This window comes from Myiozetetes cayanensis, unplaced genomic scaffold (genome assembly GCF_022539395.1).
Source record: "Myiozetetes cayanensis isolate MyiCay16 unplaced genomic scaffold, myiCay2020 scf4, whole genome shotgun sequence".
Lineage (NCBI taxonomy): Eukaryota > Metazoa > Chordata > Aves > Passeriformes > Tyrannidae > Myiozetetes > Myiozetetes cayanensis.
The window spans coordinates 44,097,124-44,110,576 of record NW_026087631.1 but is presented as its reverse complement, the minus strand read 5'-3'; the positions used below and the strand labels follow the sequence as shown (position 1 = coordinate 44,110,576).

The following is a 13,453-nucleotide window of genomic DNA, read 5'->3' as shown; positions in this document are numbered from 1 at the left end:
GCCTCAGGCAAGATGCATCTTTGCCTGTCTGTCTGAAAACATGGATATGCTTCCCGGGATGAGCTAAGACCCAGTTTCAATATCAGGGCTAGAAGGCTGCTTGTCAGACTGCTTTATTGCCTGGTAGCAAAGACGCTTCTGGAAAACTTCGAGAGGTGAATCTACGTCACCACAATGTGAATGACAGAGATGCCTCAAGACATAATTAAGCCTACACTTCCCAGGTGACTATTACTATTACTTCTCAAGTATCTACTTCTTGGAAAAAAAAGCTAAACTGGACATCTCTCTCCCAAAATTCTTCCCCATCCTTGACCTCAGGAGAAGGAGGCACCTCATGCAGGTCCCTGAGAAGGATGGAGTTCAAACACCCTTGATCCGTTGCTTAACTGCAGGAGCCTTCCTGATTTGCAAGCAAACACTTTTTGTGCACTTTAAAGGCACCTAAATGTCCCTGCTGAGCCCAAGGCAGCCAACTCTGCACTCTTGGGACCATGTTTCAGGTGAAGTGGGGCTGCAGCGTCCCCTTCCCTGCCCTCAGCCTGCACACCATGCTCGGGCAGATGCAGATGCCAGTGGTCAGGCTAGTAACAGGCTATCTCTAGCCAGAGTAACTTCAGACAGAGGCTATCTTCTTTTATTTTCTTTTATAAAATGCAGCCATTGTACATTTTGGGGCCAGAAAGAAGGACCCATGTACATTCAAGAAGACTTTTTCGGAGATAATACTTTCTTACACAAAAGCAGAACAGTTGCTTTTTGTCTTCACAGAACCGAAGTCTATTGTAGCTGTCAGCTTCTCAGAAAGACAACTCCAGAGACTCAAATACTTTTCAACTGTTCAGTATGATGAACTGGCTTTGGGCAGTTTGGAAAAGAAAACAAAAACAAAACAAAACAAACAAAAAACCCAGACAGTGAAATGAAAGGATATTTGGCTAGAGTTAAATGGATAACTATTATTAGCAGAGCTACTGAAGGACTTCTATCCAAGTAGTGTTGCTGGATTTTTTTCCTCTGTTTATTGTTTTGCCCATCTTACTAAAAGAGTTCATTCTCAGTAACTTCTGCTATTCTATATTTGACCTGTATGTATTTCAGGCATGTTTAAACAGAACTCAATCTCATCAGCATAGTTAGGTGAAATGTCAGATCACTTTTATTTTTTCCACTTTGGAAAGGTTAGCTAAATTCTCATTTAAGGAATTTCAGCTAAATCTGACTTTAATATCTATAAAACCAAACAGTTCTACGGGCATCTAAAGTACTGCATATAACTGAATTTTAAACTACACAGTAGCAATACCGGATTAAATTGTTCTCCCGTTCATTATTAGAGCACTGCTCTAATTGCCTTATTAGAATTTACAGTTAAGAAAGTAGAATCACTGAAAAGCTATTTAATAAAATGTTGTGCCATTTTTTCAGTCAGAAATTAACATTCTCCTCAAACAGAAAATTCAAGTAAGGATACAGCACAGGGACATTTGAGTCACACACCCTCCTCTGCAGTGATATTTGGTGACTATCTAGGATGCACCCATTGCCTCAGGACCAAATGCTCCACTTGCTTCTGCTTTGGACAGGTGCCTCAATGGGAGTTTTCCGTATTTTACTCTCCTTATTGTAACATGTTGCTATTAAGAAACCAGGACACAAACTGTTGATACAGGTTCCCTTCAACATCTAACTAAGAGAACAGGACCAGTAAAGAATAAATTTACGCCTGAAATCAGGTAATTTACTGCTTTGTTCTTTTAGTAAATATGTAATGAAGTAGAATTTCTTACCTAGTGTGCTTTCAGATCTGAAGGGAAACTCAAAAGCAACAGTCAAAGAAATGGAGAAATGACTGCTGTGCACATGGAAAAGTTAGACACACTGACAGCTTATCCAGCCAATTTACCTGTGGGCAGCATACAGTACAACACAGGCATATCCCCAAAAGGGCTGGGTTGCCAACTTCTCATAATAGCATCCATAGCTGTACTAAACTCCTGTGAGCCTAACACAGGTTAGCAGACTGATCTAGCAGTCAGCTGATGTCATTATTTACCGGGTAATCCAGTGGGTCAAGGAGCCTGGTCATCTGCAGCCTTATCATTACATATGGCTTTGTGCTGTGGTCTTAACACAGCATCTACCACTGCCAGCTCTCTGGCTTAAGGGTCACTTATGTTTGAGACAGATAGCCAGACAGGCAGATAGATTAGCAGTCAGACTGACAAAAGGCAAAAACCTAATTCAACCTTTCACCACCACCACCACTTCCCCACACACATCCTCAAACTCCGTTATTTCCTTAGATATTTCTACTTTGGATACACTCTGTCCCAGAAGTGTGATGTTCATGGTTATTTTCCTCAAAAGTTATTTACTGTCTGTTCTTTATTAATAACCAGCCATATTATCCAAGGAGATTCATGTGATCAAAAAGAAAACAAAAAAGAAAAGGTAAACAACTGTATGAAATAAGGGAAGAATGATAAACTTGGAAGCAGGTTGCAAAGGGCAGAATAAATCAGGAATAAGCCAAGAATTCCCCATTGGGACTGTGCATAACTTCCAAGCCCTTCACCCTGCTTAAATGCAACGTGAAAGGGACAAAAGAATCCATGACATTCATCATGTGTGACATTCAAGCATGCAGATGCCATTCAGTTGCACACAAAATGTCTTTGCTCATCCTGCATTCAAAGAGTCTATGCTGATCTTACTTCTTTGCCTGTATAATTCCTCTTTTAACTCCTGAATAATATGCAAGTCTTATTATATTTTTAAAGCATACAAATCTCCAGGAGAAAATAAAATTTAGTGCTTTGAAGATCCTGAAATGCTAATAAGGGACTAAGTCAAAATTACAGTTACTAGCACTCAGAATATTAAGTTTAGTTCATAATTCAGAAATTGCAGCCTGATTTGGAAGTGATGTAAATGCTTATGCTGACTCCACTAGATACCTTCAGTATTCTCCATCTCCAGAAAATGAGTGCGGCATGAGCAGGAAGAACATTATCGCATATTGCTTCACAAGGATACATACTCACACTCAGCTAATATAGACAGAAGGTATCATTCATCTTGTGTAATTCACATTCACTTACTTTTCTTATCCTTTAATCAGTGCCTTGACAAGGGGTATGTTCATATAGCTATTTCGCACACATATGTGTCAGTTTTTCACCTAAAGGTTTGTAAAAGAAATGAAAACTAAGGTTTAGACAGTTCTCTGATCTCCTTGACTAATTTAAACTGGAACAGTACAGCCAAATTTATTTACACAAAAATTAGGCTTATCAAGTCCCTCACTGCACAGGGTCTGAAATCCTAACTCTGTAGTATCAGAGTGTAGGGCCAGAGATCACTTTGTGAAAAAGAAGCCCTAAACATTAAAACTGCTAATGGAAATGTTCTAAGCCAAGCAGATAACGTGTTGGTATGCAAGTGCATGGCTATGCCTATGAGAATCCAGCCTGTGTCCTGTCTGCATTTCAGCGTGGTCACCATGGAAATGGGAACTGGCCTGCACAGAGCCTAACAAAGGAAACCTTTAAATGAAAATAACAACACTGGATACAGACTGCCCAAGATTTCTGCTGGGGAAAATGACTTGCTTTACTTGTTGGAAGATGTAGAAACTCCCCTTTTACCTGCATTAATCCTAAAGGAAAGTACTTTATTCATACTTAGCTGTTTAGACATTAAGTCATTACACTGGCAGTTCCAGTTGTTATCCCTCATGAAAATACATTGCATGAAATACACTCAAAACCCACTTTCATTCATTCAAAATTAACAATAGGGAAGAAAGACCACAATGAATAATATTTATATAGTGGCTAGGAAGCACAATAAAAACGAGTAGCAGTACTTTTACTTCTTTAACTTCTTAAATGAAAGTTCTGTGTCACTGAATCAAAAGAAGCAAAGAACAATTTATAAATTTTTTTCAGAGTGAAGCAGCGCACAGTTAAAACTTGTTGGTAGGGCCTGGTGTTGACTTTGTCCAAATTATGCACAAATAAATATTAACTGTTAATGAGTTTAGGTGTGTGATGGTAATACCCTGTATGCTCTCTAAAATAAACATAATTTGTACAAAATACAAGTCCTGTACTGCAATATGTATGAAGCCTTGCTCCAGTGTGCAATGCTGTGAAAGGCAGAACTCCAAAAATAATATGTAGTAATGCTCCTACTAACTGCTACCTTCTACCTCCCGAAGAAGGACACACTAGAAGCAGTTTTATTTAAGAAGAGTTCACACTTGGGTCCTGCTTTCAAACCATCTCCACATTATAGACTGATTTTTAACATTAACATTACTCACAAATTTGGTAACAAAACAGCAAGGTATCAAAAGATGATCACAAAGAGCGAGAAAGGTAGAAATCAAGACTGGTGGTAAAGCTTTAAGTTGTTGTGTGTGCATTTTCACCCCAAATTCTAGCCCCATTTATTGCACTAAATGTGCAATTCACACTTTTGTTTGCTATTCAGTTATCGGTTTGGTCTGTACTGCTCTGTACATTGCCATGGACTTTTTATATATGCAATTTAACCTACTGAATTTGCAGCTTCCTTGTGGATTATCTCTACATATCTTCACTACAGGCATTTGTAGGTGACAGAAAAATTATATTTCAACACTTAAGTGAAATGAGAGATCATCCTTAGCCTCATTTGAAAAACAAAATTACTTGGCACTTTTGGATATTTAGTGATACAGCTAAAACCTTATTTTTTTCAGAATACTTAGCATATTCAAAATACAATTTCCATTTACTTCAGTCATAGCTGTGAATACACAGCAGTTTTACACATCAACATGCACTTCCACAGCCAGCTCAAGCCAGTGGATGTGACGGCTATCAGTGAAAGGGACTTTTCCAGTTTTCCTCCCTCCTCTGGCCAGGAGTTCTGACTGTCCCCTATGCCAGCACTAACAAAGAAATTGCTCAAGTGAGCAGGATCAGTTTAGCTCATCTCCAAAATTGACCTGGCTCAAAAAGGGGAAAAAATTATTCAGGCAAATGGGTGTCTGACCTCTTCCCCAGACCAAGCCACAGTGATAGCACAGAGAAACTGGTGGGAACATGCAATCAGGAGTGGATGAAATGACCTTGCAGCGTCAGCTCCACATTCAGGTCAGCTTAACCAGATCGTGAAAATGCAGCTTCAGTTTTGAGAATCCCTGGCTGAGCAAAGAGAAAGAGAGGAACACAAAAGCTCCAACCACATGTCAAAGATTTGATTTAAATGACTCGTCTGAAATTGTATTCAGCTTTTGTGGAAAAAAAAAAAAAAAGGAATGAAAGAATCCATTTTTGCAAGAAAAAAAATAATATGTATTTCTCTTCATCCTACCTTTCACTCTCATTCATTAGACAACTGTCTCATTTCAAAACTAAACAAGGCTGGAGTTCCAGCTCCTTCTCTGCTCATACTATCTTCCTCTGTCCATAGGCAGTGACAGCACGATGCATTAATATGTGGGAGACAAATACATGTGGCTAACCTACCTCAAGCACTTCATAATTTTTGCATATTAAATATCATTATCACAATTTTCATCCCAGTTTAACAAAAATTAACCAAAGAAAAAGAGTCTGCTAGTAGGGTTTTCTATCCCTCTCTACAGCTTTACAGCCCATTGCTAAAAAGGTCCCATCACTGGAAATTCTCTATTTTATCCAAACTTTTCAAAGAAATACACACTCTCCCCAATTTCAGATAGGGCTGTTTTCTCCTTCAGGCTGTCTGTGTCCTGCAGAGGGAATTCATAGCCCTCAAGTGGTACACCTGTGGCCCAAAAAGCATAACCCTTATTTTGCTGCAATTTTTCACTTCAGAATTAGAGTTCAAGGAATGTGTACTTCACAGTGAGGAGATGTTAAGAATGTGTTACAGTCGAGTCATTCATGTCCTGGGTTGCTGGAGAAAAGTGCATGATAGGCTTCAGTGTGAAGGCCTGCTGAGATAGTACAGGTGAGGCCACCCTAAATTTTACTTCCTCCACTAGGTATGGTCCTCCAACACTATCACTTGATAATTGACGCTGAAGTGCATTATTTTCACCAAAAAGAGAACCAGCTGTTTCATCCAAAGCCCAGGAAACAGTTAAGACCATACAGTATGGACAATCAGAGGATCCATAAGCAAACTAGGAAGCAGAGTGACTCAAATAACAAGGGAGATTGCTGTAAAAATAAAAAATAACATGAGAAGACAAGAGAGAAAGTTATTGTGTTTGCAGGTGTAGACTTAAGACCTCACACAGAAAGATCTGGCCAAGGTGCACAACAAGATTCTAACATAATTTATGTTAGAATCAAGTTGATAAAAATACATTTCTTTTGAGAGCAATGCAGTTTTCCAAAGACTTGTTACTTGGCCAAATTTAGGTAGACAATGCAAATAGCACCTTCCTGCCAAATTTCAAATATCTCCTCTGAAGCATGAGGGCACTAGAGCTTTCCAAAAAAAATGTTACCAGAATTGAGCCCAAGAAAGCTACTGTATTTTCCACTGGCTTCACTCTCGGAGAGAGCTGGGCTGTTTTGGCTCTGATTTTCAAGAACAGGATAAGGAAAAAAGCTGGATGCTCAAAATGTAAATTTAAAGAACTGCGACCTGGCAAACCTGCAAACAGTGTGTAACAACAGAAAGTTTCAGGCTTTGTTGCATTGGTTGTCCCATTAAATACTTCACTTATTCCTCTCAACATACTCTACTTCTGTATGATATGCACTTTCTGGTCAACAATTAACAAGGTTAGTAGCAAAGTCATATTATCAAAAATGGTAGTTCTATTGCATATATCTTCTTCTAGCATCTATAAAGTCTTAATGACTTTACAAACACAAAAGTACACATCAATAAAGAGTAACCCACTGCTTTACTAACCGTCATTTTACTTGAATTTGGAGACACGACAACGCACTTCATGTGATCCAATTAATATGACCGATTCAATCAGAGAGATTCAATTGAGAATTATTATGGGGTGTCTACAATAATACCACCATAGTAGGACTCCAAAAACACTCTGGGAAAATGCTCCCATCCTGAAACTTTCTTTTCTTTACTACTTCTACAAGATCAAAAAGGGCTGAGTATGTATTAACTCAGTAATTGTATCCCCTAGCATCAAATGTCAGGACACACCTGAAATCAAAATTATGACAGCTTTCAGATGTATAAATTAAGATAAATCATGGATAGTGCCCAAACAAAACAGACCCATCCCACTTCTGTCAGTCTCAGTGCCAGGAGAATCCTCTTCTTACAATCCTTATCTTCTGTTTTCAGCACCGCTCTACAAACCTTTGCAAGTCCTAAGGCCCCATTTTTACATTACAGGGAATGTTAATGGTCATGGTGTGCAGTAGCCATAATCAGAAGAAGAAAGAATAGATTAGGTAAAAGTGCAGAGTGAATTTTGCCAATTGGTACTTTTCAGTATTTCTCTTTTTTAAAAAAATTACCACGTTCTTTGTGCACTGTATATCTCATCACAGGTTAATATTTTTGTATTTTATTTCATACCCTGCAGCCACACATTCCACTGTAGACTTTGCTATAGTTACTGAAAGAACAAGTTTGAACACCTCATCGGTGAAAACTCATTTTCATGCTGCCTCTTTGGTGACTAGCTAATTAAGGGTTTTTGAGAGTATAAGCAATATTTAAACTCTGAAAGTACCTGGGAATTTGCTAATGGCAAGTGATTTTGATGGCTTATAGTTCCCAGGAAAATATATGTAATGGTAATTAAGTTAGCCAAGAGAAGGAGATGGTTCATGTTTCCCTGCCCTTTTCCAAGGAGCGACATCTATCCGACAGGGGTGGTAACAGACCTAGAGGATTATTGAGAATTAGGAATAGCATTCACAATGAGAACATCATCTTCGCGTTTAAAAAGGTATAATCACCATATACCAAAAATTCACAAATCAGACTGCCTCCGTTCCCTCCATCACACACACATTCCAGCACACACACACTCCATTTACGAGAAGGTGAACTCCATGCCACTCCGGGAGTTTAACCTACTTTAAAAACGCCGCCGGTGCATCGCACTCACACACAGCCACAACCACACACATCCCTGGTGCAGGACCCGCAGGGGCGCTCGCAGATAGGTGCCCCCCGCCCATCCCTGCCCGGCCCAGCCACACTCGGAGGGGCGGCGGCCCCAGCCAGAGGCCGTCCCCACTCCGTGTCGGGCGCGGCTGACGCTTCTCGCCCGCAGGGAGACCTTCCCTCGTGCCTGCCTTCCTTTCTTTCGTCCTTCCTTCCCACAGCGGGGAGACACACAGACAGACATACCCAGAGCGAGGAGCAGCAGCGCGCTCGCAGAGCCCATGTCGCGGTGCGGTGCGAGGTCCGACCAGCGCCACTCCGCAGCTGGCCCCTTCCCAGCACGACACTGAGCGCCACCTGCTCTAAGCCGCCTCGAAATACTCCTCCTTCTCCTCCTCCTGGTTTTGCTCCTCCTCCGGCTCCGCAGGCGAGGAGGGGCCGGAGGCAGCTCTCCCCCTCTTCTACCCCCTCGCCCCGCACCCGCTGCGCTGGCTGGCAGTCTCCTACGGGGTCTGCAGAGTTGCTTCTCTCGGTACTCCCCCAGTTTCATTCCCTAGAGGAGACCCCCGCGCTCGCCCCGCCTGGCGGTGCCCGAGGCTGCCTGCTGTTTTCTCGGCTCTGCCCTGGAAGGAGGGCTCTGGGGCCGGGACACTCTCCACCCCGACCCTGGGTACCCTGAGACAACAGCGTTTTGGAGCGGTAGGGATCCCTGTTGTGAGTTTTGGAGTCAGACACGTGTAGAGTAGTCGTAAAACTTGTATTATTTAACAGCGTAGAGTGACTGTCTTCCTCAAGTATTAAATTGCACATTTGATGACAGTCTGTATCCTCTCCTTCAAATGAAATTCCTGCAGCATATTTCCCCAGGAGTGCAACAGGATCCAGGAGCCTTGCCACACAACTAATCTGAAGCTGGCAGTGATGGTGAGGATGCATTGCCTATACAAAATAGCTGCCTGAGTTGGTTTAGATGCCAGGCCCATATCCAGGGAGATGATGTGAATCAAAGCCAGTAAAAATAGGGAGGTGAGGATTTTGACCTGCTAAGAAACCAGACAGAGGTGCAAAGTGCTGTGCAGATCTCAGCCTACCTAAACTCGTCATCATTGTTTGAATACTGTATATTCAGAGTATTTGAGAAACATTAATTTTGTCCATCCCACAGTTTAATTATGAAAATCTATGGCACTACCTTTTCATATGGGATGTATTCTATTGTGCGATGAATTCTGCTGAATAATTTGAACTTCTTGGCATTAACATTGTGTAATGAAAAAGACAGTTTGGTTGGAATACTGAAATAGAAATGCTTCCTTTCTTCACTCTTTTCAGTATCTAGGTCATGGTCCTTTAGGTGTGGCACACACTGTAGCTATTGTTTCAGGAGCATTGTTTTCTCTGCTTCTTATTTCTTTTTAACATTCTGAAACTGAGCTCCAAATTAAAATGAAGAAGCCTGTCAACATTTTATATGGCCATCATGGGGTTAAAGGAAACTCCACCAGGATATTAAAATCCACTTGACGGTATTGTATCAGAGACCTGTCTTTTTATACATTACATTGATTTATGTATTTACTTTTTAGGACACCCAGGTGTATTACCCATCCTAATGCATAACCCTGTACAAGGACTCACTATGAGCAATTCCCAAGACACTCTCTTCTGAACTCTGAAGCCTTTGGTCGTCATTGCCAGGAATGACTCATGAGTTTCTCAGAACAGTCCCTGTGCTTCCTTTGCATGGTGTCACAGAAGCCCCGAAGGCACTTCAAGGTACAGCTATTGAAGGCAGAAACATCAGCTTTAGTACCGAGTGTGATCCAGTGACCAATCGGCAAATTATGATGGGAAGAGTAGCCCTAGGTGCTTCTCTTTCCATCTGCAGTAAGTGTATGCTTGTGTGTGCCACTCTGGGACAAGGAGGAAAATCTATACTTCCACAAGGAAGAAGAAGAGTACTAATTAATGGGTACTAATGAAAGGACAATAAAAGCAAACAAAGAAACAAACAAAAATCCACAGGATAGAGAAAAATGGTTTCTTAAAAATGAAATAAAGCTAGAATTCCCCTCTGCCCCACCCTAAAATAACCTCCACAAACTAATAGGTCTCAGTTTCATAAGAAACAATGTCTTTGATTCAGTTACATCATTCTAATTATAAATATACCCTAAGGATATGAAAGTTTCTTTCTCACCCAGACACAGTGGTGAAGAATAATTTCTCACACACAAAGGCTGTCTCTTAGGGTGTTGTTTCTCAGACCAATATATTTCCGTATTTATAAATAATATGCCTTGGAAGGGTAAGTACTGTGACAATTATTGTATTCTTTAGCAATATTGCTTTAGATAAATACTTTTGTTTTAAATTATTATAAAGCATTTGATAACAATCCTCTCATATAATCCTGAACTGTACTTTGCATATTATAGAAAACAAGAGTTTTTGTAGTGTGCATATTTCACCTTTTTGACTCACTTCAGAAATATTATACATTACACTTATTCAGAAAAATAATTGTTTATTACTGTTCACCTACACTGATAATCAAATTATTCAGAGAACAGTTTGGTGAGTGCTCTTTATCTCTGCACTATAAAATGGGTTTGGATATATGCACCCTTTGCTCTACGTATGTTCATAGTTTAATGATGTTTTATAGCACCTCGTTGTGTCTGCTTGTCAGTGATCGCAGGGACACTTGCCAAAACCACCATATCTGGCTGAGCTGGTTTGCAAAGTTTCAGGTTTGGTTCTATGCAAATACGGATTACTTGCACATTAGAACGAACTATTTTGTTGGCAAACTTTCTTATTCCGAGTAAGGACTGTGAGAAGGAAGTTGCTGGATCAGTTCTACTATGAAAAGATAACCATATTTTTTACATTTTCAAGAAAAAATAATAGTTATAAAGTGAAGATACTGAACAAGTGTTTGCTCTTAAAAGATATTCTGGTGAACATATACTTAATAATAAACTTTACTTTGGACTTTTACAATTTATGTGTGCTATCCTGGCTTTATAAGGGGACAAAAAATTGCACAATTCATGCCAACATTCTCAGAAAAACATTCAGGTATTTCCACATCTATCATTTGCAAGGGTTGACCACAGAATCAGAGTTACTATGGTATGCAAAACTTTGGAGTTCTCTGTTAATGTATTTCTGGGAGGGACTCTTGAAAGGTGACATCATTTGTATAAGGATAAGTATAAGATGTATGGCTCCAGATCACTCTTTGGTGTAATTTGTCTGAAGATGTTACGGGGAAGGACTACCAAGTATCAGTTATTATTTTTGGCAGACATGTGATGTTTGTAACAAAAAATATTACATTTAAGGGCTGCACTGAAAGGAAAAAGAGTAAGCTACTAAAAATAAATTTAAAAAGGAAATGTTAAAATTAGCTGTAGGATGTAGGTTAGACATTAGTAATAAGTCAGTTTTGAAATTCAAATGGAAAAGGTAAAAAATACATAGATGACATTTTACGAATCATATAGGCAAAGAGTAGAGGACAGAACAGCACTTTGCTATGCTACTGTCCAAACCAAAAATTTTTAATACTTTGTACAACTTTGGTTCAATCATCTCCAAATGCTACAGAAAAAATAAAAAAGTTGAGATGAAGAAAAGAAAGTGGGGAAAGGTTTCAATACCAAGGCTAATTAAGTAAAGCAGTAGGGTCAGTGTGGCTGAAAATTCACCCACCCAGATGCAGACACGAAGTTGCAAATGGGTTACAAATACAGAAAAAAAGGAAGGTTGGTTTAAAATACATGGCATTGCCTCCTTACCTCCTTGCACATCTCAAACTCTCCAAGAATTCTTCAAATCCACTTTGGGAAACTGGTTTTCTTATGTGGTGATAAAGAGTAAGCTTTCAAGAGTACAAAATTTAAACCAAGTAACCTGCTTTAGACAAAAAAATTGTTTAAAAATTAACAGAATAGGGCTAATAGAGGTGACAAAGACTCAACACACACCATGGTAAAATGTTTGAAAGTCCTCCAGGGTCAGCATGCATTTGGTCTCTTAACCAGGGAATATGAACTTTGGAATGACTAAGCAGGATTAAAGAAGTCAGAATTTTAGGGAGAAAACCAGCAGCCACAGGTCGCTCAATGCTCCTTTTCACTACAGGCAAAAACAAGTATGGCAGTGTTCCGATCTGAGGGGCAGTCCAGCAGAATATTCATGTTCTTTAACGTGAGGCTGTCATCTGAAAAATAAATATGAAATTGATATTCAAGACAGGATTCTTGCATAGTGCAGGCATCATATCCTCAGCAGGAGTTGTATTACTCTCAAGTCTTGCTGTTAATGCACAGCACCACAGCACCAGAGTAGGATATACACCAGTATATCCTACTCTGGATATACTGGCATACATTTACCTATTTCTTACTGTTTTGACTGAACTATGTCCTAGCTAGCACACAATATATACACATAGTTTTACCAGTTGGTTTTTTTAGGTAAGGAAAGCTTATGCCTATCATGGGGAAATTATATTAATGGGATGTAATGAAGCCACTGAGGAAGTGTTCCATTCACCTGTGATCCTCAAAAATGAGGCCGTATGGGGGAGCCTACTGATTTAACCTATGTAATTTCAGGGTCTCTAAAGCAGTTGATGTGCTAACCCAGGAAGTTTAGCCAAATTACCAAAGTATTAACCTTGATACAGCTCCAGTAACCACATGAAGTCCTAAAAATAGTGGGTTTCTTGAAAATATTTACCAAATGGGGGGATTCCGTAGGGCTCCATCTTAGACCAGTGCTCTTCAGCATCTTCATAAATAACTGGGACATGGGACTAAGAAAGTTTGCAGATGACACAAAACAGGGAGGAGCTGCTGACTCCCTCGAGGGCAGGGAGACCCTGCAGAGAGACCTTGACAAATTAAAGGACTGGGCAATCACCGACCATATGAAGTTCAACAAGACAAAGGGCTGGATTCTGCACCTGGGATGAGGCAATACTCGATGTACCTACAGGATGGGGAATGAAATACTGGAAAACAGTGCCACAGAAAGGGACTTGGGGGTCCTGGTTGATGGAAAGTTGAATATGAGTCAGCAGTGCTCTGGCAGCCAGGAGGGCCAGCCATGTCCTGGGGGGCATCAGGCAAAGCATGGCCAGCAGGTTGAAGGAGGGTATTGTCCTGCTCTGCTCTGCACTGGGGCGGCCAAACAAGGGCAACAAAGATGGTGAAGGGCCTTGAGGGGAAGCTGTATTAGGTGTGGCTGAGATCACTTGGTCTGTTTAGCCTGGAGAAGACCTCATTTCAGTCAATAACTTCTTTGTGAGGGTAAGAGGAAGGGCAGGCACTGATCTCTTCTTTGTGGTGACCTA

At 40.4% G+C, this 13,453-nt stretch overlaps 1 protein-coding gene across 1 annotated transcript in view; it reads right to left on the bottom strand.

Moving 5' to 3' along the window:
• The window catches only part of ITGA2 (integrin subunit alpha 2), a 67,517-nt gene extending 59,076 nt beyond the window's left edge, over nucleotides 1-8,441 (bottom strand). The window contains exon 1 of the mRNA XM_050328572.1: nucleotides 8,332-8,441. Coding sequence (XP_050184529.1) covers nucleotides 8,332-8,368 — 37 coding nt within the window. The 5' untranslated portion in view covers nucleotides 8,369-8,441. The remainder of the gene's footprint in view (nucleotides 1-8,331) is intronic.
• Nucleotides 8,442-13,453: the final 5,012 nt, after the last annotated feature.